General features: G+C 46.7%; 1 protein-coding gene across 2 annotated transcripts in view; it reads left to right on the plus strand.

The window, feature by feature from the left end:
* The window catches only part of Dnaaf9 (dynein axonemal assembly factor 9), a 148,049-nt gene extending 126,852 nt beyond the window's left edge, over nucleotides 1–21,197 (plus strand). For both annotated transcript variants that reach the window (XM_063248769.1, XM_063248770.1), the window contains exons 29-37: nucleotides 339–376; nucleotides 7,917–8,052; nucleotides 9,791–9,877; nucleotides 12,582–12,688; nucleotides 13,060–13,134; nucleotides 14,552–14,757; nucleotides 15,350–15,415; nucleotides 16,901–16,994; nucleotides 17,995–21,197. In XM_063248769.1, coding sequence (XP_063104839.1) covers nucleotides 339–376; nucleotides 7,917–8,052; nucleotides 9,791–9,877; nucleotides 12,582–12,688; nucleotides 13,060–13,134; nucleotides 14,552–14,757; nucleotides 15,350–15,415; nucleotides 16,901–16,994; nucleotides 17,995–18,107 — 922 coding nt within the window. In that variant the 3' untranslated portion in view covers nucleotides 18,108–21,197. The remainder of the gene's footprint in view (nucleotides 1–338; nucleotides 377–7,916; nucleotides 8,053–9,790; nucleotides 9,878–12,581; nucleotides 12,689–13,059; nucleotides 13,135–14,551; nucleotides 14,758–15,349; nucleotides 15,416–16,900; nucleotides 16,995–17,994) is intronic.
* The last annotated feature ends 3,046 nt before the right edge of the window (nucleotides 21,198–24,243 follow it).

Here is a 24,243-nt window from a genome sequence, read left to right on the forward strand (position 1 = left end):
CAAAAAAACCAAAATCAGTCACTCAATCAAATTTAGTAGTGTGCTTGTGTTTTACTTTATTTTTAGCTCATGTTTTAGATGTTAATGACAAATTACTTGTGAATTTTTTCCATAAAGTACTATAGTGATTTACTAATGCTCTATTGCTTAGCTCATGATACACATGAGGGTTAGAGTAACAATTATGGCAACTATGACCAAAAATAAAGTTACTAGCCAAATGTATTACTGGACTGAACCTTGGGCTTTCACACTGAGTTGCATTTTTGTGGGAAATAGTGCCAATTCTGAAATGAGTGGCTTTAACGTATTTCTCTTTTCTCCTCCCACTCCACCAGATTCCTCTTCCCGAAATGTCTTGACCAGTGTTCACAAGGTACGCAATATGCTTTACTTCCTGCCTGCATGCCTTTCACATTCTACTCAGATGCATTCAACCTCTCTGTGTTGCCACTGTTCTGAAATCTAAAGTAAACAAAATTGGTCCAGGGAAAACTTTGGCATACTGTTTCTTTTCTCATATTTGATAGACAGATTTCTTCCAAGAGCTTATCTTTTAATGGCAATAAACTGCTACAGCAGTATCACTACTGAGCTCAGGTTTGCTCTGGCCTTGTAGCCAATAATCAGTGAGCTAAGTAGGTATTCCTGTCCTCCTAGCAAGCTCATTTGTCCTATCTGCAAGCTTTTGATAGACATCTGTCCCAAGAGTGTGGAGTTTGGCCCATTAGGGCCTATGTTCCTTGATACCCACCCCTTCTACACACTGGAATTTTCCACACCTCCTTGAAAACATTGGAAAAATCCTCCATCCTGCAGGTTGTGTTAAACCTTCCATTGTCTTCCTGCCTCCTAACCCTGGAAGCTGGTCTTTCTAGTCATATAATCTGTGGTGTCTGGAGATCCAGAATAAATTGCAAGTTCCCTGCAGTGGTGATGAAATGCCCATTGTTTACAGTAGCTAGGCCTGAAGGCTGGGCTTTCTGAGGTAGCCCAGCAAGCAAAAATCTGATGGAAGAACAAGAAAACAACTTGTTGTCCTCAGCACAGTTGTGTCCTGTTGATCTCATTGCTAGTCTGCAGGGAGCGGAGACAGCAGCATACCGGTGGTGTTGTCTTGAGAAACAGCTAAGCTAAGTGCTGACGAGGGCAGAAGGTGAGTCCTAAGGGGAGAAATGTGTATATTGGGCTGCTATCCCAGGTAGTAGCTTTTAGAGACTCCTTTTAATCTGCATACCCCACACCTCAGAAGCAGGGAGGAATGGAGGTTACTGGGCCTGTCCACAGTGTCACCCAGGTAGATTAAGGAGATTTTGTGGAAGTTGGATCAGTAGGCTCTGGTGGCAGACTAGATGTGAGGCATGAGTTGAAAAGAGAGGTACCTAGGATGACTCCTAAGTGTCCAACTTTGAAGACTAGAAAGGTTGGCAGTACCTGTCCTTGAATAGAAAGCACAAGAGAAAATAGGTCTATGATAAACCAAGGAAAGCTGTTTATTCCTAGGTTAGACGTTTGGAAGTCTTGGTCAAAGCCAAGGGCATGGACTATAGTTAGCCAGTTTCCAGATGTAGAATTAAAAAGATAGAAGGACAGGGATGTGGAGAGAAGTGGGAAGTCCAGAACACCAAGAAGAATGACAAAGCATTGCTTCAGACATAAGGAAAGTGAAAGATCAGTCAGGTTTGATGTTGCAGAGACCTCAAGGAGAAAAGAGAAAAAAGCCCACTGACTTAGCAAATGTGAAGGACACTAGTGACCTCCACAAGAGTATTTCAGTGTAGTGCTGAAGCCAAATCCATTTGGAGTAACAGCCGGCCAGTGAAGAACTAGAAACCAGCAAGTGTGAATGATACATGTATTAGAATGTCTGGGGCTATGAAAAAAGGATGGTAGCTAGAGGAAAATGTTTTCATTTTGCTGAGCTTGGTGACACGCACCTGTAATTCCTGCACCCAGGAAGCTGAGGCAGGAAGACCACCATAAGTTCAAAGCTAGCCTGAATTACACAGTGAGACTCTGTCTCAAAAAAAAAGAGAGAGAGAGAGAATAAAGATTTCTGAATTACTTGTGCTCCTCCTGTTTGCTGAAGAGAAGTTTGTTGTGCTAGGAGGAGCCATTAGGCTAGGTAGAGGGAGTTTTGGGGGGTAAAGGTTGACTCAGAGAAGTGGTATCATCGAGGAAAGTCAAAAAAGTGCATGCCTGATAATGGTGTTTGGCATAGTTGTGTCAAGACTTGCTGATCTGTCCTAAGCCCTCCCTCATTCTTGTAAACATTGGTGCCACCTTCTCCTTGGCACTTTCACTCAGTGCCCCTCTACATCTTTGCGTGATGGTCAGACTTCCCTGACGGGGGACACTTGGGAAACGTCCTATCTGCATTGTCCACAAACTGGCGTAGAGAGAAGCCCCTCTTAGTGTGAGTCCCCCTAAGCCAGTGGCAGTGAGCCTATGGCACCATTGTTGTAACCAGCTGTTACCATTGAAAGCTCTAAGAAGTTGGCCAGCAGTGTGCTTAGGGCAAGACAGGCTGAGCTCTCTCTGGCACTTGGTGGGCATATTTCATTACACTGCCTTCCAACTCATCGGTCAAGAGCAATGTGTGTCTAATTCTGGGCTTGCATAAAGCTTGGGGATGTGAGCAGATGACCTTGAGGCCTTGCATGCTGTTTCCTGAACTCCAGGAGACTCGTGAAGTAACAGTGCCTTTTATGCCTGGGCCCACAGAATCCTATGAACTAGCCAGACCTGGGCATGGTTGGTCTGGGAAGAAGAGAAATAAGAAACCAGTGTTTCCTTTTTCCTCACTTAGAGGAGGTGAGATTTAATGGTTCACTTGGAGGTGGGATTTATCACTTAGTTGTGAATAAACACATCATATTCTAAGGGGGCATATTGCTTCTCTTTGCTCCCAGTGATGAGTCAGATTCCCCGATTCCTTGCTTTTAACCACAAAGGCTTATTTTACAGTGAGAAAAGGACCGTGTTATAACCAACGATGATGTATGTGTCACACAAAAATTCATGGGCTAGTAAGCAATTTCAGTGTTTAAATAGCATACATGACTCATTAAGATGCTGGTCTAAAAGCAAAGTGGAGATATTATACAGCCATGAACTACTTTTAGAAGTTTCTAGAAACTACAGTGATGCACACTGGTAATCCCAGCACTCGGGCGACTGAGGCAATGGTTGCAAGTTTGAGGGCAGCCAGAACTACATAGTGAAACCTTGTCTCAGAAAAAAAAAGAAGAAAACAAAAGAAGTTTCAGTGAGTGAATGAAGTGACCTTCATTTTCTCTGGGGTTGCTGGAAGCTTTTAGCCCAATCCGGGACAGTCTGACCATGAAAGTGCTTCTCGCCTTAGGAGCAGGCCCAGCTAGACTGCCTGCTCACCCCAAGCCTCAAGTGGTGAGGCCAAATGTGGGTGTCTGCTCCTTCACTCCTAACCAAGGGACACGGTAGCCCAGAGAAGGTGAAAGTGCCCTGTGCAGCCCGTTTACCCTGTCACCAGATCTCAGCTCAGCCTGCCTCACAGATGGCATTTCCTCTTGGCAGGTGGCAGTTTACATAGCTGGCCTGAGGAATGCTGGAGATAATCTTCTTTCTTGTTTCTCTCTGAAGCACAGTCCCTTTTCCATGCCTGGTCACTGACCTTGAATGCCCACCATACAGCATTTGTCCATATGGTACCTGTACAGCGGCATGTCTTGGTGTTTTTTTGTTCCAGGAATCACACTCAGGACCTTGAGCATGCTAGGCAGGCACTTGTGCTGCTGCACTGTATCCCGGCCCAGCAGCAATGAATTGGGACAGGATATGTCCATCAGAGACTTGGAGCTCAGTCTTTTTCTTAGGCATGCCAGGCTGTGCTCTTTTTAGCTGGCCACATTTGTGCTCATCTGTCTCATCCATTTCTTTTTCCAAACCAGAGCTGCCAGGCATGGCAACACACACCTACAATCTTGGGAGGCTGAGGCAGGAAAATTGAGTTTGAGGCCAACATTGGCTACATAATGGGCTACACAATGAGATGGTATCATTGAAAAATAAATAAAAACTAAAAAAAAAATTTTTTTTTTTGTACTGGGGATCAAACTCACAACCTCACACTTGCCAGGCAGGCGTTTATGCTGTCGAACTAAATCCCCAGCCTAAAAAATTTTTAAAAAGAGAAGATAATACCAGAGTCCCAGCAACTTTATGTTCTTCAGTCAGCTTCTCCTGGCTCCTCACTGCAAGACCTACCACGCTTGTTGCTTTCCACCATCAGGAGTCTCTTGGGCCACTTACCAGTTCCAGCATCCTTGTCTGTTGTCCTGGCACAGGTTGAGTGTTCCAGAAACTGATTTGCTTGCCAGTGGTGCTGCATTTGAGGCATGGCCTCCTGACTTGGTCCTACATGGTCTCCAGAGTCTCCCATGACTTTCTGTGGCTGCACCCAGGCATAGGATTCTGGAGCTGGGCTCTCCAGGCTGGCCTTGCTGTTCCCCAGATGCTGCCACAGTGGCCTTGCTAAATGGGAGTTGGAGCACAAAGATGAATCAGGATTAGTGAAGGATGAATCTCCAGTGTCACTGGAGGCTGCATTGGTAGTGGGAAAGGTTTGGAGCAAAAGGGTGCATAGTAGACCTTTTTAAATTTAAGAAATGGGCTGGGGATATAGCTCAGTGGCATAAGTGTCTGCCTGGCAAGTGCAAGGTCCTGAGTTCAATTCCTAGTACCGCACTGCCCCCCAACAAATAGGAGAAACAAGGCAATGAAGTGAATTGAATTCCCTGGCACTGCAATCAGTATAAGGACCTGGAGAATAAAGATTTTGAGTGTGGGAGAAACATGCAGGAAAATGTGATCCTAGCTGGGCGTGGTGGCTCATGCCTATAATCCCAGCACTCGGGAAGCTTAGGCAGGAGGATTGTTGGCAAGTTCGAGATTAGCCTGGGCTACAAAGTGAGCTCAAGGCCAGCCTGAACTGCATAGCAAGACCCTGTCAAAAAGAGAAAAAGAAAAAGAAAGAAAGAAAAGAAAAGAAAATGTGATCTTGAAGTTAGTTTTACTACCTGGATGTGGCAGAGCAGGTCTATAATCTCAGCACCTGGAAGGCTGAGACGGAATATTCACAAGTTGAAGGCAGCCTGTGCAATTTAGTGACTTTGTGAGATGCTGTCTCAAAATAAAAAATAGCTGGGTGTGGTGGTACACACCTCTGTAGTCCCAGCACTTTTGAGATTGAAGCAGGATGATTGCTGCAAGTTCTAGGCCAGCCTGGGCTAGTGAATTCAAGGATGCCCTGAATGACATAGCAAGATGGATGGATGGATGGCTGACAGGAGGGAGGACAGAGAGATGGAGGATGTCACTCAATGTGAAACCCCTGGGTTCAGCCCCTATAGTGCAAAAAGGAGGGAGGGGACAAAGGTGAATCCATATATGCCTGTCTTACACACATAGAGATGTGAGTAAGTGTGCCCAAATACTAGTGATTAGTAGTTATTACGGTGGGGGAGAACTAGGGCTCAAGATACCGAGGAAAAGAGAAGAAACATTTTACTAAATATGCTTTGGGGTGTTATAAAATTTGTACCCCCATACATGCTCATGCACACCATTAAGTCTTTTTTTTTTGTCTTTTTCCTTTTTATCGGTACCAGGGATCAAACTCACAACTGCCTGCTTCAAGGCAGGTGCTTATGCCACTGAGCTAAATCCCCAGCCCCACACACCATTAAGTCTTAGAAACCTTTTGAGATGGCTGTTTGCTCAGACTTCTCAGTGGAAAACTTGTGATGTGTAAGTGCCCCCAGCTTAGATGATCGGGTCAGGTTGCACATCTTTTACAGTATTTGTTTCATTGCTGGATCAATAAATTTCAGGAGCCTAGTCTAACCCAATCTTAGGGATAAGTAGCGCTTCTGAAAGAGATGCCAACTGCAAGTTGTCTGTCCTGAAAAGGAGAAATTGCCCAACACAAAGAAAGGAAAATGTGGTTCCTGAAAGGCCTGATGGTAGCTAGAGCATGTGAAGGCCCTGAGAAGTACTGTGTGGTAGACAAGTCAAGCAGCAAAAGGTCTGGAGACTAACCAAGTACTGCTGTACTTGGAACCTGCTGAGATACTCTAAGTAAAAAATGACATGCTCACATTTATGTCTTTGGAGGATTATTTCAGCTGCAGTGAAAAAAAATGAACTGTGAGCCAGGCATTGTGGCACACGTCTATAATCCAGCACCTATCTGGAAGGTGGAGAATCGTGAGTTCAAGGCCAGCCTGGACTACATAGTGAGACCCTGACTGAAAAAGAAGAAAAAACAATTACATCAAAGGAAGTAGACACTAAGCAGTAGCTGGGAAAGAGAATGGTGGTCTGATGCAGGCACACGGTAGTGAAGGATGAATCAAGACTTTTGAATACTCACCAGGCTTCCCTTGATAAGCACCAGTGTGGAGGAGGTGAAGGCTCAGGTGCATCCACGGTGCCAGTTTGGGAAGCCGAGCAGTCAGGGTACCTTTCCCCAGTCACCTCGTGATGTCAAGCGAGCACTGCTGAGAAACTCACCTTTGACTGCTTAGCAATCTTTCGAGTGCTGTCCAGGCAGATGGCACAAGGGAGGTACGAACAGGTACTAGGAGAGTGGGACTCAGGTCCCAGAGAAACAGGACCAACAGGCCAAGGAGTGAGGAAGCAGGTGCTGTCCTCAACCTTGCAGGGGTGTGCTCTGACCCTTGCCAGTCCTGGGTCCTGGGTTCTGGTCACATTGCACAACACTTTGTATGGGCTTAACCTTCATTGTCACGTCTCACTGGTGTGAGCAGGCCCAATCCCTATTTCCAGTCTTGAATGGAATGCACAACACATGGGTTTATAAAGTTATAATCTGTCTTTAAAGTTTGGAGCACCTTTTTCATAAGTGTTATTGGTGGGAGGAAGGAAGTATCACTAATGTCTGTGCAAACACAGGCAGGATATTGCCTTCAAAGTTAATTACTGTTGCTCATATAAACCATGAGTTTAGCCAGGTGTGATGGCCCAAGCCTGTAATCTCAGTACTCGGGGCACTGAGACAGCCTGGGCTGCATAGCAATACCCTGTCTCAAAAATAAATAAATTGGGCCAGGGATTTAGCTTAGCAGCATAAGCGCCTGCCTGACAAGCACAGGGTCCTAACTCAGATCCCCAATGCAAAAAAAAAAGACCATCCTGGCCTACAAAGTAAGCCCAAAATCAGCCTGAACTGCATAGCGAGACCCTGTTTCAAAAAGACCCCTCCCCCCCCCAAAAAAGAAAAGGAAGTAATATAAATGTCTGTTGAGCCAGGCTTGGTGGTACATGTCTATAATCCCAGTTCTCAGGAGGCTGAGACAGGAGGATTGCTGTGAGTTTGAGATTAGTTCAAGTCAGTCCAAACTAGATAGCAAAACTGTCTCAGAAAAGCTGAAAAATAAGGTCTGTTAAGTGGCACCAGTTTCTGAAATGGTTAAATGTGGCACAGGTTCCTTTGATCAGGAACTCAACTAACAATCAGAAACCTTAATTAAGAAAGTAGAGGAGCTAAGCTTGATGGTAGGCCTATAAAGTCAGCTACAGGAGAGGATGGTGCTGGAATATCACAAGTTCAGGGCCAGTCTGGGCCACTTAGTAAGCCTTTGTTATGCAGTAGTAGAGAACTTGCATAGGGGACTCCCTAGTTCAATCCCCAGTGTCACCAAAAATAAAAGATTAGGAAGTAGAGCAGCTGCAGGGTAGAAACTGAGATGTGGCAGTTCCTAGGCACTGCGTATATCAGTGGAGGTGCATGTGTGCCCACACCAGGTGCCTGCTGGAAGGGATGAGCAAGGCAAGAAGCAAGGGCCTTCGCTTGTGTGAGCCAACAGCCCCAGTCAGGCCTCAGGAGCTGACCTGTTCTCTACTTTTATCCACAGGCCTGGTGAATAACGTCGTGTTCACGAGTCTCACCATGGAGCAAAGGCACCCTCTCCTTGTTCAGGTGCAGGGCCTTATCAGGGCTGCCAACCCCACTGCAGCCTTCATTCTTGCAGAAAACGGGATTGTCACCAGGTATACTTCAGATTCCACACTGCAGGACCAGCTTCATTCTAAATATAACGCTCTAAATATAGTGGCCCATGTGGTGTCTCTGCTATATCTGAAATCTGAGCATTTACGAAAGTTAGATTATGAAGGGCTTTATAGACACTCTATAAAAATCATGGAGAAGACCCCATGGGTCAGTATTCTATATTATTTGAGGGCATTTCTTTTTTGTACTGGGAATGGAACTCGGGACCTTGCATTTGCCAGACAGGTACTTGTCTCACTGAGCTGTATTTCTAGCCATATATTGACGCATTTCATTTTGATACATTCACATCCTCATACATTGAAGAATGGAAGTCAAGATTGGTTCAGTGTTCCTTATCTTAAAATGTGAGGAATGGGCTGGGCATGGTGGCACATACCTGTAATCCCAGCACTTGGTAGACTGAAGCAGGAGGATCGCTGAGTTTGAAGCCAGCCTGAACTACACAGTGAGACCTTGTCTCAAAAAAATAAAAAGTAAAAAATAATAGCGAAATGGCTGGGTGTTGTAGTACATGCCTGTAATTCCACTACTAAGGAGCCTGAGGCAGAGGATTGCCCTAGTGAGTTGGAGGCCAGCCTGGATTACATAGGAAATTCAAAGTCAGCCTGAACTGCCTAGTGAGACCCTAGGCAGTTCAAAACAAAACAATGTGAGAAATGGCCAGGGATAGTAATGCATGCCTGTAATCCCAGCACTCAGGATTTTAAAAAAAAATTAAGGTATTAAACAATATATGGCATTTTATGTAGTTTTGACTTTTAATTATGTAAAAAAATTTTTCAAAAATATTCAAGAAATATTTTACTCTTTTTTTTTTGAGACAAGATCTCACAATATATTCAGGCTGGCTTTGAACGTACTATGTAGTCCAGGTCAGACTAGAATTTGCAGTGATCCTCCTTCCTCAGCCTCCCAAGAACTGAAATTGCAGGCCTGTACTGCCACACCTGGCTATATTCAAAAATTAAAGTATTAGGTATATAGGCCAGGGATGGAGCACTTGCCTGTCATACATGAAATCCTGAGTTCAGTCCCCACCACTGCAAGCAGAAAAATTAAATCCGCAAACAGGAAGCCAGGTATGGTGGCACATGCTTGTAATCCCAGCATTTGGGAGGCTGAAGCAGAAGGATTACTAAGTTCAGTTCAAAGCCAGCTTGGACTACAAAATGAGACCCTGCCTCAAAAAACAACAGCCAACAACAAAACCCAAAGTGTCAGAGCCATGAAAAAACAGCAAGGTGAAGGAACAGTTCCAGATGAGAGGAGACAGTACTAACTTTGATAGGATTATCCTCTTCAAAAAAAGGAAAATTGGGAAGTGGATAAATATTAAATTAGTACTTCTGTAGTTTTATTATATGTATGAGTCTCTTGAGGGTCTCACTCAAACTAGTTTCCAAGTCTGAGTCTGGGTGTACCCTGAGATTCCGTGCTCCACAGAGGCCCCCAGGTGATACTGCTAAATCCTTACATGTGTTTGTGATCCCGAGGTTCTGTGGGGATGTCAGAGCAGGTCCTTGCTGTTAGGACGTGCGCACTGATGTCTTCAAGGATGAAGTAACCTGGTACACACAGGTCATTTCTATGTGGCTCAACAGAAAAATGTACACATCCTGGCTCTGTGTGCCGGGGGAGTGTCGGGAGGAGCAGAACGTGCAGTGTAAGAGTGACCTTCCTAACTAACTGGAGTCTTTCTGTGTGTTTTCAAAGGAATGAAGACATTGGACTGATTCTCTCAGAAAATAGCTTTTCAAGTCCTCAGATGCTACGATCTCGATATTTAATGTACCCTGGCTGGCAAGTATTGTCATTGAAAAGTAACCAAAAAAGTTTTGTAAGCCCAATTTATTTACTTGCAGGGGAAAAAAAGAGTATGAAATTAAAATGTGTTTTTTGCAAGGGCACTCTGCAGGGGTGATGCACTAGCTGACTTGACACGGTTTGCCTGCCATGTCCTGTGGAAGGCCGTGTTCCTGTCTCAGCTTCCAAGTTGGAAGCCTTCCTGGCAGTTGAGATTCAGAAGTCATCCTGTGGGAACCAAGCACAGTACTCTCCTGTACTTAGTGCTGCCTCTAGCGAGGGTGTGCTGGTGGGCATGGAACAGAAGGTTACACCCCAGCCTGTGAGAGCTGCTCCCCGTAACGGAATGCAGTCAGGCCGTCCTCCAGGCTTCCTGTTGGGCAGGTGCGTTGCCTGCTGAGGGGCCCAGAAACTGTCTCCACAGGCCTCTGCACAGGGAGCGGAGAGAGTGTGAAGTCACTGCACACCGGGCGTTGCTCAAAGCTGCACTCTCCGGTATGGTCACCCTTAGCCATGTGGCTACTGGATATAATGTAATAGAATTGAAAACTAAATAGAATTAAGAATTCATTGTCTCAGCCACATTTCAAGTGTTCCATAGCACCTTGTGGTTAGCAGCTACCATATTGGACAGCAGATCCAGAACATTCTATCCTCACAGGAAGTTCCATTGGGCAGCGCTCATGAGCTTGACTTTGTCTCGTTTAACCCTTACACCAAGCCTATGAAGTGGTTTCCATTATTTTCCATGTTTTATAAATAAGGTACTAGCAAGGAGTTAAATGTCAAGTCCAAGTTACTGCTATAAGGGAGAGAACTGGATTTCAGGCCCAGGTTTTCTGGCTCTAAACCCCTCTTCCTTTATGCCCTGGCGGCACTTGACCCTGTACAGCAGTCAGTTTTCTTCCACTCTGTTGGAGATGCAGGGAAGACCCTCGTCAAGTTCAGCCACAACTAACCTCTTCTGCTCAGCTGGATTGTCTCTGTTATCTTTGCCTTTCTCCCAGGTCCTCTCTACATCCTTCATCGTACCCTTAACACCACTACAAAAAACTGATACTGTGCTGTAAAAAATGTCAGTTTTAACCTGGAATGTCAGTATGTAAAAATCAAAGGTTTTCAGATATATTCTTAGAAGAAACACATGATTTGAGTTACATCTCACTTGCCTACATAAGTGGATCACTTCTTATGCCTGAACAACACCTTGACTAAAAAAGAAACAGGTTGTAATGCTAGCCCTCTGGGAGGCTGAGACAGGAAGATCACAAGTTCAAGCATAGCGGGGCTGGGGATTTATCTCAGCGGCATAAGTGCCTGCCTTGCAAGCAGGCAGTCGTGAGTTCAATCCCTGGTACCGATAAAAAGGAAAAAGACCAAAAAAAAAAAAAAAAAGCATAGCCCAGGCAGTTTATCAGTGAGTAAGTCCCTCTCTCAAAGAATAAAAAAAAAAGGTTGGAGATACAGCTCTGTGTAGAGGCCCTAAATTGAATCCCCAGTGCTGCAAATAAAGAAGGTGGGCCCTCATTGTTCAGGTACTTACTGCAACCCAGAATACCTATAATACTCTTTGCTTGAGGAATTACTGTGAAGCTGGTATACTTTTCCGCTGCTAGGGCGTGTGACGGTTACACCCTCCCCTAAGGGATTCTAGTCTGAGAACTCATCGCTAGGAAATAACTAAAAAGAAGGAATGACAAGCTGGGTGTGGTCGCTCAGGCCTGTAATCTCAGCACTGGGAGGCTGAGGCAGGAGGATTGTTGGGAGTTCGAGACCAGCCTGGGCTACAAAGTGAACTCAAGGCCAGCCTGAACTGCATAGCGAGGCCTTGTCTCAAAAAGACAAAAAAAAAAAAAAAAAAAAAAAAAAAAGAAGGAATCACAGCTCCTCATCTGGGGAGCCAAGTCACTAACACATCAGGCCTGGAGTTGGTGGCTTACACCTATAATCTTAGCACTCAGGCCAGCCCAACCTACATAGGTAGTTTAAGGCCAGCCTGAACTACACAGCAAGACCCTACCTAAAACAGTGAAAAGTATATATCACAATTTATCTTTCCATATGTTGGAAATTTTCCCATATGTGATTGCTTTTGTTTTTTGTTTTTGTTTGTTTTGTCTTTTTGAGACAGAGTGTTATTGTGCAGTTGAGGCTGGCCTTGAACTCACTTCATAGCCCAGGCTAGCCTCAAACTCACAATGATCTCCTGCTTCAGCCTCCCAAGTGCTTAGGTTACGGGCATGTGCCACCACACCCAGCTATGACTGTTCTTTTTTTTTTTTTTTTTTTTTTTTTTGCTATGACTATTCTTAATGAGTCTGAAAAAGTAGAGCAGAGATGCGCTGCCCTTGGGTTCCTTGTGGAGAAAATGTACAACCAGATACACAGGCCACACCTGCCCACAGTGAGATGGAAGCCACGGAACGGGAGAGGCTTTGAATAGGAGCCACAGTCCTGTGACAGGACTCGCAGCTCCAGGTGGGAATGACGAGGAGGCAGGGTCTTTCCGTAGAAAGGACTGCTAGTGTGAGGAAGGAGGTTCTGTCCTCAGTAAGCCCTGCTCTTTTGAGGGCCACATGAACTTCCCATGCACAGGTGAAGTAAATGTGTACACAACACAAGGCAGATGTGCACAGGATAAATGACATCCCACGATCTTGTATAACAGTGCTTGTATCTAAATTATTTTAAATGTTTTAAGGTACGAAGGTAAATTCAGTGCTGGCTCGGTCTTTCCACTAATGGTACAGATCTGTGTGTGGTTCGGCCGACCCTTGGAGAAGATGCGCTTTGTGGCCAAGTGTAAAGGTGAGCTTTAGCCAGGCCATGTCCCAGGCCACAATGAGAGTGCTCCAGGGTTGTCCCTGCCTCCTGGCACCGTTCAAACATTCCATGTGCCCTCATCCCCTCACATTTGTGACCAAAAGCAGGCAGAGGGATTGAGGGTGCAGGAGTCCCCCATTCCTGATTGTGTGGGGCTACAATTTGATCACTCCACTAAGAGAATTTTCCCATCCCTGGGATAGCAGCAGAGGGCTTGGGGAGCTGGGGGTGGGGCAGAAGCTTGAACTCTGAACCCCGAGCAGTATCCATCCTGGTCCCTAACCCTCCCTCCCATCTGCACCACTCTGAATTTACCCTCTGCCCTCAGGTGAGTGACTGTCCTCTTCCTCTTCCAGCAATTCAGTCCTCCATCAAGCCAAGCCCCTTCTCTGGAAACATCTACCACATCCTGGGCAAAGTGAAGTTTTCAGGTAACTGGGAAGTGGAATCTGGGATCCCTGTACTGTGGAGTGCTCAAGCTTGGAATGTGAATTCGCCGCCTCTGCTAGTACCTGCAGAGCACTGACGCCTCTTCCACTCTCACCCTGCCCCACAGGCCTTAAACCATTAGGCTTTTCTGCCACTTCTCTGCCCATGGATGAGCCCACAGGCCTCTCCTCATAGCTCCTCACTTCCTATACCAGAGACTTGCACCCCAGCCTGAGTCAGCGTAGCCTCTTCCTGGGCCTGTCACCAGGGGCACCCAGTGCTGTGCTTCCCAGCTCCCACTCTGTGTCAGTCTTCTGCTTGCCTTCTGCTGCCCTCTGCCCAGCACGCCTTGTTACCACCTTAGCTCTCTGGTACCCTGGCAGCTTCATAGTCTGTTTGAGCCTGTGGTCAGGGAAGACCTCAAAACTAGTAGGGGTTGATCAACTCAGAGATGAGGAGGAGAGACTATGCCAGGGAAAAGGGATAACATTGGCTATAATCCAGAGGCCAAAGAGGGCACATTTCAAGAACAAAAAACGTTTAAAACTAAGCTGGAACCCCAGAAGGATGGAACATGCTAGGACACCCCCAGCTGCTACACAGAACCCCAGCTCAGGTGGTGGCTATTCAGCAAGAGGTATGGTGTATGGAGGTGCATGCCTGTGCTCCCCGCTACTTGGAGGCTGAGGCAGGATGATCACAAGTTCAAGGAAGGCCTGGACAACGTAGGGAGACCCTTTGTCAAAGTGGAATAAAACGGGCCAGGAGTGGGTACAGCTCTTGCTTAGTATGTTCAAGCCCCCAGGTTCAATCCCATTTCTGTCAAGAAGTTGGACAGCAAAAGAAGACCACCAAGGCCCCAGGTGATGCTTGTCCATGCCTTCTAGGATGTCATCCGTTCCTGGCACCATACTTGTCAGGTGGTACTGCAGCCCTATAGGTCACACCCAGTCTCCACATCCAGCCAGTCTTGTGTCAGTGATGTCAGTGTAGACCTCTCTTCCAAGTCTTGCAGATACCACAGGGGAAGGGTCAGGCTCTACCTCTTCTCACACGCAAGCGTTTTCTTCTTTGCTTTTCTGAGGCAGGCTCTTGCTGTGTAGCCCAGGCTGGCCTTGAACTCAGAGCAGTCCTCCTGCCTCTGCAGTGTTGTAACTACAGATGTGCACTACCACACTTGGCCCACCTACAAGCCTTTTCTTCTTGGATTCCCCTTCTAATCATCCAAATCAGCTAAGCCAGGAAATACCTTTGCACCTTCCTCTCTTACTAAATCCTTTCCACCAGTTGTGTTGCTTCCCCCTTCTGTGTTTATTAGTAATCTGTCCCAGCCATCTGATCCATACAACTCAGTACAGTCTCAAGGTAGCCTTACCTTTCAGGGCGGGCCTCAGGGGCAAGTGTGTGTTCTCCCTGCAGACTCTGAAAGGACAATGGAAGTCTGCCACAACACGCTCACCAATTCTCTGAGCATCATGCCAGTTTTGGAGGGTCCCACGCCACCACCAGACTCCAGAAGCACTGCCCAGGAGAGCAGCGGGCAGCAGGAATGCTACCTGGTATTCATCGGCTGCTCCTTGAAGGAAGACAGCCTCAAGGACTGGCTCCGGCAGTCAGCGAAGCAGGTAGCTATGAAAGCCCAGACAGCCTGGCACAGGTATGAGCAGCACAGTGGCCAGGACAAGTCCCTACTGGCTTCCCCCAGGAGCCATACCTCACAGGCTGAGCTGGGACTTTCAGAACCATTTGGAGAGTGGAAAGAAGGCCCTCAAGGCGAACTCCAGGCAGCCAGCTAGTCTGCTCTGACCCAGGTTCTCTGCAAGCCTCTTGGCACAGCCTCAGGGGTTTGGCTATTCCTAGAACTCTGAGAAAGGAGCTGGCCAGGCCTGGGGCTTTGTTCTAAGGCATGGGCTGCTCATCTGGATAAACTCTTGAATGGTGCTTGACTGTGGGGCCCTGGTTGTCCTTTGGTGTCTGTCACTGGTGGGTGAAGTTAGGGGTGAAAGTCTGCAGAGGCAGGCCCATGCCTACTGCAGAAGCTCCGGGTGCTCTGCTGGGCATGCTGCCAGGAGAGTGTCTCAGGACAGGGCAGGAAGCCGGTGCTGCGTCTGTGCCTTGCCAAGTAGGTATGCCCTCCCCTCCACATACTCGACCCCAGCCCTGCCCCATCTCCCTCAGCTCTGACTGCAACCTGTCTTCTTCTCCATCTCTGCACAGAAGCCTCAGAGGAAAGCACTGAAGACCAGGGGAATGCTGACCCAGCAGGAGATCAGGAACATCCACGTGAGTGCACCACCCCACGCTTCCTGGGGTGCCAAGACTACTTGCTTCCTAGACTCACAGAGCTTGCTCACATGCCTCACTGAGATGGAAGGGAGCTGCTGTGATATGGACGTGACAATAAGGAGAGTCTGCCTGTAGTGGGAGTAGGCAGGAGACCTGTTCAAGCAACCACAGAAGTCTCTATGCAAGATAAACCAGAGTCTGGTCCACAGTGGCACAGGCCTGTAATCCCAAAGTCTTGGGGAACTGAAAAATAAAGATCAGAAGTTTTGAGCCCAGGTTGGGCAATATTTTTGTTTTATGTTCTTTTTTTTTTTTTTTTTTTTTTTTTTGTACCAGGGATCAAACTCATGACCTTGCATTTGCCAGGTGGAGGCTTACACTGTTGAGCTAAATCCCTGGCTGTTTTGTGTTCTTTTGAGAAAGATCTCACTATGTAGCCCAGGATAACCTCAAACTCAAGGCAGTCCTCCTGCCTCAGCCTCTCAGGTGCTAGGATTATAGGCATGTGTCACCACACCCAGCTTCAGTTTTGGAAATTTAATGACTTAGCAAGACCTTGTCTCAAAAATTTAAAAGGGGTTGAGGATAGCGACCCTGAGTTCAATCCCTAATACCAAAAAAGAAAAAAAGAGAAAATAAAAGAAAAAGTGGAGAAACCAACTACAGTCCCAGGGAGAAAGCTATGTACATACAAAAGCTGTTCATAGGAAGGTTCTAGAATCCTAAAGCTAAGACAAAAAGTATTTGATGAGTCCCCCCAAAACCCCAGGCTAACCCCTAATCTGTGTCCCAGTGACATGCCTTTCCTGAGGGACTTGGCATTAAAGACCAAAAGAGACATAGTGTTGGCCCCAGGATGCACTGTTTCACAAGCCCCATGATGAGCAGGGACACGGAGTACTCTGGGACAGATGAGGAGGGCCCTTCACTGCCAGCCCCCCAGGCCTGCGCAGCCTGTGGGGCTGTGTCCTGAGAAGAAAGGCAGCCCTGGTAGCTCACTCCCCAGAAGCAGCCCTTGAGCAAAGATTGGAGTGCAGGTAGCATATTTTATAATTACAGGAGATAGTAGGGATGTGGGAAAGTGAGAGAGGGAAGGGCATGAGGCCAACAAAGGGTAGTTACCAGACGACAGTTACCAAACCCTGGGACCATGAAAGCACGCCAGGGTTCCTCTTCTGAGAGGCAGTTGCTAGGGTGTTCGTGCCTGCATTTGGCAGAGTAGGCTGTCTTGTTAAGGTATGGACTGTTTATTTGTGGTCATGAAATTTTGTGACAAGGTCTTGCTATGTAGTCCAGGCTGCCATTGAACTCACTATGGAGCTCAGACTGGTATCAAACTCACAGCAATCCTCCTGCCTCAGCCTCTCCTGGGATTACAGGCATGCACCACCACACCTAGCATGCTCCTTTGTTTTTAATGAGTGAATGAGTAGTGGAAAGTACAGTTACCAGATAATTCTACCTTAACTTTTCCTTCTACAGGTGAAACGCCACCTAGATCCCCTGCCTGCTGGCTACTTCTATAATGGCACCCAGTTTGTTAACTTCTTTGGTGATAAGACTGATTTTCACCCTCGTATCCTTTGAAGCAACTTGGTCCCTGTTGGAATTCACATCCCAAGGTGGCAACAGAGTGCATGTCTCTGGAGAGCAGGTGTCTGCTAGAGCCAGTGCAACTGCAGAGGCTGGGGACACAGGGGAACAAACCACCGAGGCCCACTTTTATGTTGGCTTTTTAAAGTTGTTTAAATTAGGTTTGTCCTCTGTGGTAGCTCAGGCCTGTAATCCCAGCACTGGGAAAGGGAACTTGAAGCAGGAAGGTTGTAAGTTTGAGCCCAACCTGGACAATTTAGCAAGACTCTTATCTCAGAATATAAAAAAATTCAAGAAGCAGGCATGGTGATACACACCTGTAATTGTAGCACTCTGGAAGCTGAGACAGGAGGAACATTGCAAGTTTGAGGTCAGCCTGGGCAACAAAGTACATTCAAGGTCAGCCTGAACTGCACAGTGAGACCCTGTCTCAAAAAGACAATATATATATGAGTTCAAAAGAGGGCTGGGGATTTAGCTCAGTGGCATAAGCGCCTGCCTAGCAAGCGCTAAGTCATGAGTTCAATCCCTGGCACCAAAAAAAAAAAAAAAATCAAAGGACTAGAGATGTAGCTCAGTAGTAGAGGCTCCCTGGATTTAATCCACAGTACAACCAAAAGAAAATGTTTTTAATTTCACCCTTTATTGAATAATTCTTGTTACTCTGCAGGGTGCAGCTGGAGTGCAGCTGTGGAGTGCAACCTGAGTTCTGTGGTCACCAAGGTCGTGATTTCCAAATTAAAGACAAGCCTGTTACAAGTGATCCCAAAGGTGGACAGGAGAATGTGAGACAGGGAGCCGCTGCTGATATGCTAGCGAAACCCAAGGGCTCCATTCTGGGACCTTAGAAGGTCCTTTGCCAGTACTGGTCACAGTCTTTGTAGCCGTGAGGCTGCCTAGCAGGTACCTCAGTGTCCCCTACACCACCTGCCCACAGATCTCTCGTTGTCCAGGCTCTGCACTCTTCCTTAACCACAGGCCAGTCATGGACCAATTTATGAATGACTACGTGGAAGAAGCCAACCGGGAAATTGAGAGATACAACCGCGAGCTGGACCAGCAGGAGTACCATGACCTCTTCGAGCAGAAGCCCTAGAGGAAGCTGGGCCTAAGCGCCCACCAGAGATGGACAGACAGTGTCTAGATGTCTCACTCCTGCTCTCCCAGAGGCCCCCTGGAGGGGCTACGTCCTTCTCGCCCCACCGCTGACTTGAGTACATGCTGTCTTTGTTCTCTGTGGCAGGGGCAGCGGGGCAACTGTGTGCTCCCAGTCCAGACCCTCTAGGCTTCTGCTAACAGTGTTTCCTTTGGTTGCTAAGGCACAGGGTAAGCGTGGGGAGAAGCTTACTGGGATAGCACTGAGGACTTGCGAGGACCCTGGGCTGCCCCAATTGTGGCCAAATCTGGGGTACACCCATGTCAGGCTTCACATGCTGCTCCAGGAAAGCCCTTGTCCCCAGTAGTGTCTACTGACCTGCTCATGCTTTTTCATTGAAGGATCTGGCCTTGGGCCCATTCGGGGGGAGCAGCAGAAGCCCTGCCCCAGCCACCCCAGAGCCAGCAGCTCAGGTCTAGAGCACAGCATGCTCTCCCCAAGGGGATTCCTTCCCTTCATGGCACTCAGCTGAGGTCGAGGCATAATGCTTTCCCCCCTGTATGCCCCGCCCCTTGATGTCCGCAGTCACCCTGGGATTGGTTCTGCAACATCCGCTTGGTGTCCCTCATTCAGGGAGGAGAGCAGGCCTGCTGTCCTGGGCCCTGGCACTGCTGTGCTTCCTTGTCGAAGGGGGCACCTGCAGCTGATGTGTTAGGGGCAACAGTCTCCAGCACCCAGCCTTGCCAGGGCCCACTTCTTAGCCACAACCTTTAGGAAATCCCCAGTTCCCAGGCATCATTTCTGGCCCTGGATTTGTTTGGCTCCTAAGAACGAGGATTTTCAAAGAACTCCAGTATTCAAGTTAGAAGTCCTTCCAGGGATGTTGTTTTCACTAGGCTGTAAAACAGAGGGAATTTAAATTGTGTCCCGCGCCCCATCTTCATAATTAGTATGTGGGACTGAGGGTCATAGGCACTGATACTTAGGCGATATCCATTAGGTTTTCAGCACCTCAGCTGCCTGGATTGTAAATGTTTTCTGAATTTACGTATTTTTGCATGCTTTAGGAAGAAGCACATAGGTGAAACCAGCATAGTTTCCTGTAATGTAGAGGGGTTTTGAGAAAAGCCCCCGATGGAGAGGATTGCCAGGATGGAGCACAGAGGCCTGATTGCAGGGAGCAAGCAGTTAGCAAGGGCTTGCCAGTAAAATATACTTGTATTAGGGAAAAGAATGTGTATTTGAAACAAAATGAACAAAACTGCAAATTCCCTTGAAAAAGAAATCTCACGTTAAGAAAGGCTCTTGAAATTCAGGCCCATGTGCCCCAGACCCACCTCTGCTGACGGGAGTTCTGCTCTAGAGCCCAAGCCTGGGAGCCCCTGACTTCTGGCTGGCCAGGGGCCAGGGCCCAAGGCCCACAAACGGGCAACCTCTGCTTCAGAATTAATAACATAGATCTTAAGTGCAATTGATTAATAAGCAATGAGTTACTGTAGCGTCCGTTAGCTCTGCTGAGCTCTTTTTAAAAACTCAAGCTTGAGCAGCCTTAGAAAAGGGAAAGGGGCGGGGGTAGGGTGACCACAGGCCATTTCATTTTTTCCAGGGGCCACTGTGAAGTTTTTAGTGGAAGCTCAAGAAACAGGAGCTTGAGCCATTTGTTGACTGCCCTGGCCTGGCAGTCTGGCTGCTGCATGGACGAGTTTTTAAAGAGAGGTCGGGGCCATGCACAAGAGCAAGCCTGCCTTCCGCGTGGGCTTCACTGCATGGCGACTTCAGGTACCAACCGCTGTCCATGGAAATGCTCTCTCGCCAGCCTGCTCTGCTGTCCCCATTGCCCTCCATAGAGAGGGAAAACTTCGATTACCTCAACTTGAATATAAAACTGTGATTGAAAAAAAGGAAAGTAAGTATCAAAGCCAAAAAGGCAAAACTGGCTGAGGCCTCTACAGACGCTCCCCAGCTTGCTCAGGAGCGTGAGGGGCACACTGGCAAGAGGGCATTTCGGGCACACATGCCCCTGGCAAAGGGCACAACCGCATGCACCGCAAGCTGTTCGAGGAGTGGGCTGGGAGAGTGCGGCCTCCCACACCTCTCTCTGACCCTGCGGCCTCTTGAGTTGGAGCCTGGAAGTTGGTTAATACCAACTCGCTTCCTCTGGGCCCAGGAGCAAGTCTCTAGCCATCTGCAGAGGAAAGGCCACAACACTGTGTTTTAGCTTCTGACCTTAGCGGTGAATACCAGGGACCTAGAAAGGACATGGGAGCGCTTTCCAGGGACAAGCACAAGTCCGCCAGGGGCTTACACGCTTTTGCCACCTTTCCTGTTATCAGCTTCAGTTTTACATCACCAGAGTGAGTGTGATTATGATGACTGAACAGTCGCTGAAGTTATGGGTTATTTTGTGTCAATGTGGGAGATTCTTTTTTTGATTAGAAAGAGGAGACAGAAATTGGAGAAATTGATAACACCCTTGGAAGGGGTCACCAGCAAGGAGTCTGGTTGGCCCCACCACGCCGGGTGCTCCAACCTGAGGCACGGATGCTGGCACTTCAGGTTGGGATAAAAAGTTCCCTCCTAAATTCTACTAGGATTTTGGAGAATTTTTGCACAGTAATAAGCTCTGGGTTGCTCTTTGAGCTTCTCAAAAGGGAAAAGTTCAACTCAAAGATTGTGAACTATTAAGTATTCCAGCCGTGATGCTGACTAGTCAAAGAGTTGTACCTCAAAAAGTAGGTGAGAAATGGCTTCCTCTGTGTCCCAGATGGTCAAATGCTAATAACATAAGAGCTCACTTACGTGCCAAAATTCATTTTTATACTAGTTTTTCAGTGCTTTAATATTTGTAACTTAAATTTTAAAACTCATATTTACAAACACTACTGTAACTTCAGTGAAACTGAATTGTGTGATTGAAGCTTTTTGCTTATTATAGTATTTATTACACTACTTAATTCAGTAAATATATAAAGTAGCCTCCAATTTATTTTTATATTATTTTACATGTTTTTACCTGCAGTTGTGTATGTGAATTTACATTGGTAATTAAGATGTAATGCTAAGGACCAATAAACTACTACCAAACAAGCACCACCATCTCCTCCTCATGCCTGCCCATGACTACCCCGTGGTGCCTCTGGGTGGGTTGAGAAGGCACACGCCTGGGAACTGGGGACCTTCCCCCCGCTGCAACCCTGGCTGCAGTTCCTGCCCTTGCTGAGAATGAAGCAGAATAAAAAATATGCAGAGCCAAGCTTAGCGGCACATGCCAGTAATCTGGTGCTGGGGAGGCTGAGGCAGGAGGAACACTTCAAGTTTAAGGTGTTTGGGCTGTATAGTGAGTTAAAAGCCAGCCTGAACTACATAGAGAGACCCTATCTCCAAAAGACAAAAACAGTAAATAAAAACAAAAACCTTGTGTCCCAAAAAACAAAAGGAGAAACCTGTACCTTAAGATCATAAACTCATTTTTTTTTTCCTTTTCTCCCAAAACATCATAACTGTGGGCAATTCTCTTTCACCTGAAAATGGGTTGGGCCATCCCCTTTTTACCTGAAAATGGCCATTTTTCACCTGTATATAGACTAGCCGCTTAATTTTACCTGTAAATTAGGCTTTTCCCTAGGAATGGACTATTACCTTACACTGGTGGGTCATCCTCCCCACCCACCAAGCCAAGACCACAGATTTCACCGGCAGACTGCCTTCCCACGTATAAATGAGGCCACCCCACACAGGACTGAGGCTATAGGCTATCACATTCTACAGATTTCCACCATGAAAAGCAAGTATTCCAGTTCTGTACTGTAGTATGTCTCATTACTCGAGTGTCCTAAAATCTCTGCTTAACAAACCTTCCCCATGTCTCTTGCTAATGCATCCTTAAAATTCTTTCTCCATGAGAGGAATCAGCAAACTCAAGCCTACATAAGGATGGATTAGTTTCCTTATTTCAGCCTCGGGATCTCAGACCCAGCCCTGTGACATTTTCTCTTGGGAAGCCAACCAGGGGGTAAAAAGAGGCATTGAAACTATGACTTTCCCTAAGCCCAGCCAGAGAGTTTTAATTCTTCCTTCTCTACTTCCCTCAATCCCTTACCACCTTCTGCTACTGCTCCATATATTTATATTTTTTAAATTTTTTTTTAGATAGGTCTTGCTGTGTAATTCAGGCTGGCCTCAAATGCATGGCAATCCTCCCACCTCAGCCTCCTGACTGCTGGGACTACAAGTGTGTGCCACCACACCTGGCTAACAACTTCCTTTGAAATATAGTTTCTCTCAAACATTTGCCCTCTGAAGGCTTATGGCTTTTTCCTCTTTTTTTTCTCCCTGTTTACAAACTTCTGTAGCCATAGCTTTTTAGGTTTGTTTTTTGTTTTCTTTTTTCCTTTCCAGCAGTTAGAAACTCCTCAGATCTCTAGACAGTGTGTACTTATACATGCAAACACCAAAGGCAAGAGGTGTTTGCTCCCTCAGCAGAAACGGAGCAGTGTTGAGAGTCCTTTGTCCCAGCACTCAGCAGTCTCACTCCGGACTCCCTCAGACCAGCACACACTCACTGCCTCAGTCAGAGGGAGCGCAGAGGTGCTCCCCAGGGAGATCCATGAGGATCAGTTCACCAGTGTCTTAAACAGCTTCTCATGCAACCTCATGGGAAAGCAAGTCCTGGCATACCATGGGGAGGACCAGGTTTTAGGGTGTGCCAAAGGGAAGTGATCTCCCTAAATCATGCATTTTGGGGTTCTAAACAGCAGATTAAAAAAATTAGGTAGGTGTAGTGGCACTGGAAAGGCTGAGGCAGGAGGATCATAACTTCAAAGACAGCCTAGGCTACACAGTGAGACCCTGTATTTAAAAAAAAAAAAAAGCCAGGCATAATGGTACACATCTGTAATCCCAGCATTTGGGAGGCAGAGGCAAGAGGATCACCGCAAATTTGAGGCAATCAGGGCTCCATAGTTCAAGACTAGCCTGAACTACATAGCACGATCCTATCATAAAACAAAACAAAAAGATAAAAATTGATCATTAATGATCTAAATGGTTGGAGAAATTGAAAGAATAGACTGGACATGGTGGGACACTCCTGTAATCCCAGTACTCAGGAGACTGAGGCAGGAGGATCATTGCAAGTTCAAGACCAGCCTGGGCTACAAAGTGAGCCCAAAGCCAGCCTGAACCAAATAGCAAGACCTTGTCTGAAAAAACAATTATAATAGTTAAACTTATTGCTTCCCACTTCAGTACTGGTATAACCAACCTTCTGGGTTGTTCCACAATTGAGGCTAAAAGACCAAAGCTAAAAAAAAAAAAAAAAAAAAAAAAAAAAGCTAGCCAGGTGTGGTGGTGGCACATTTCTGTAATCCCAGCTCTCAGGAGGCTGGGGTAGGAGGATCACTGAGTTCGAGGTCAGCCTGGGCTACACAGTGAGACCCTGTCTCAAAAAAAAACTAGGGTAAGAGAACAATCGAGCTTTAGCTCCTGCGCTCCAAGATCAGCCAGGATCCAGCATTTAATCAGCCCTCTCTAAAAGAACCATGTGACTTTAGTGAGTCACCCAACCTCCCAAACAGAGAGCTTATTGGACCCCAAGACAAGGGTCACCCAATATACATTATGCTAAAAAGAGGGTCCCAAAGTAGGAAAATACATGCTTAAAAAAAAAAAAAAAAAAAAAACCTACATAGGGGGACTGGGGAATTTATCTCAGTGGCTCAAGCAATTGCCTGGTAAACCTGAGGTTGTGAGTTCAATCCCTGGTAAAAAAAAATAAATAAATAAACCTATATAGTCAAGCAAGACCATGACTCATCCTGGCAAATGATACTGATAAAAAGTTTTTTTAAAGTAGCTAACATGGGGCCAGGGATATAGTTTAGCAGCACAGCACCTGCCTGGCAAATACGAGGTTGTGAGTTCGATTCCCAGTAACAAAATTTAAAGTAGCCAACATGCCAGGTGTGGTGGCATGCCTGTAATCCCAGCACTCAGGAGGCTGAGGCAAGAGGATTGCTGTGAGTTGGAGGCCAGCATGGGCTACAAAGTGAGCACAAGACCAGCCTAAACTGCATAGTGAAACCCTGTCTCAAAAATGAATAAATAAAGTAGCCAACAGCCTCCTCACATGGTCCCA

The sequence above is a fragment of the Cavia porcellus genome, unplaced genomic scaffold (assembly GCF_034190915.1).
Source record: "Cavia porcellus strain 051 isolate PalLab524CR breed Dunkin Hartley unplaced genomic scaffold, mCavPor4.1 scaffold_5, whole genome shotgun sequence".
Classification (NCBI taxonomy): Eukaryota; Metazoa; Chordata; class Mammalia; order Rodentia; family Caviidae; genus Cavia; species Cavia porcellus.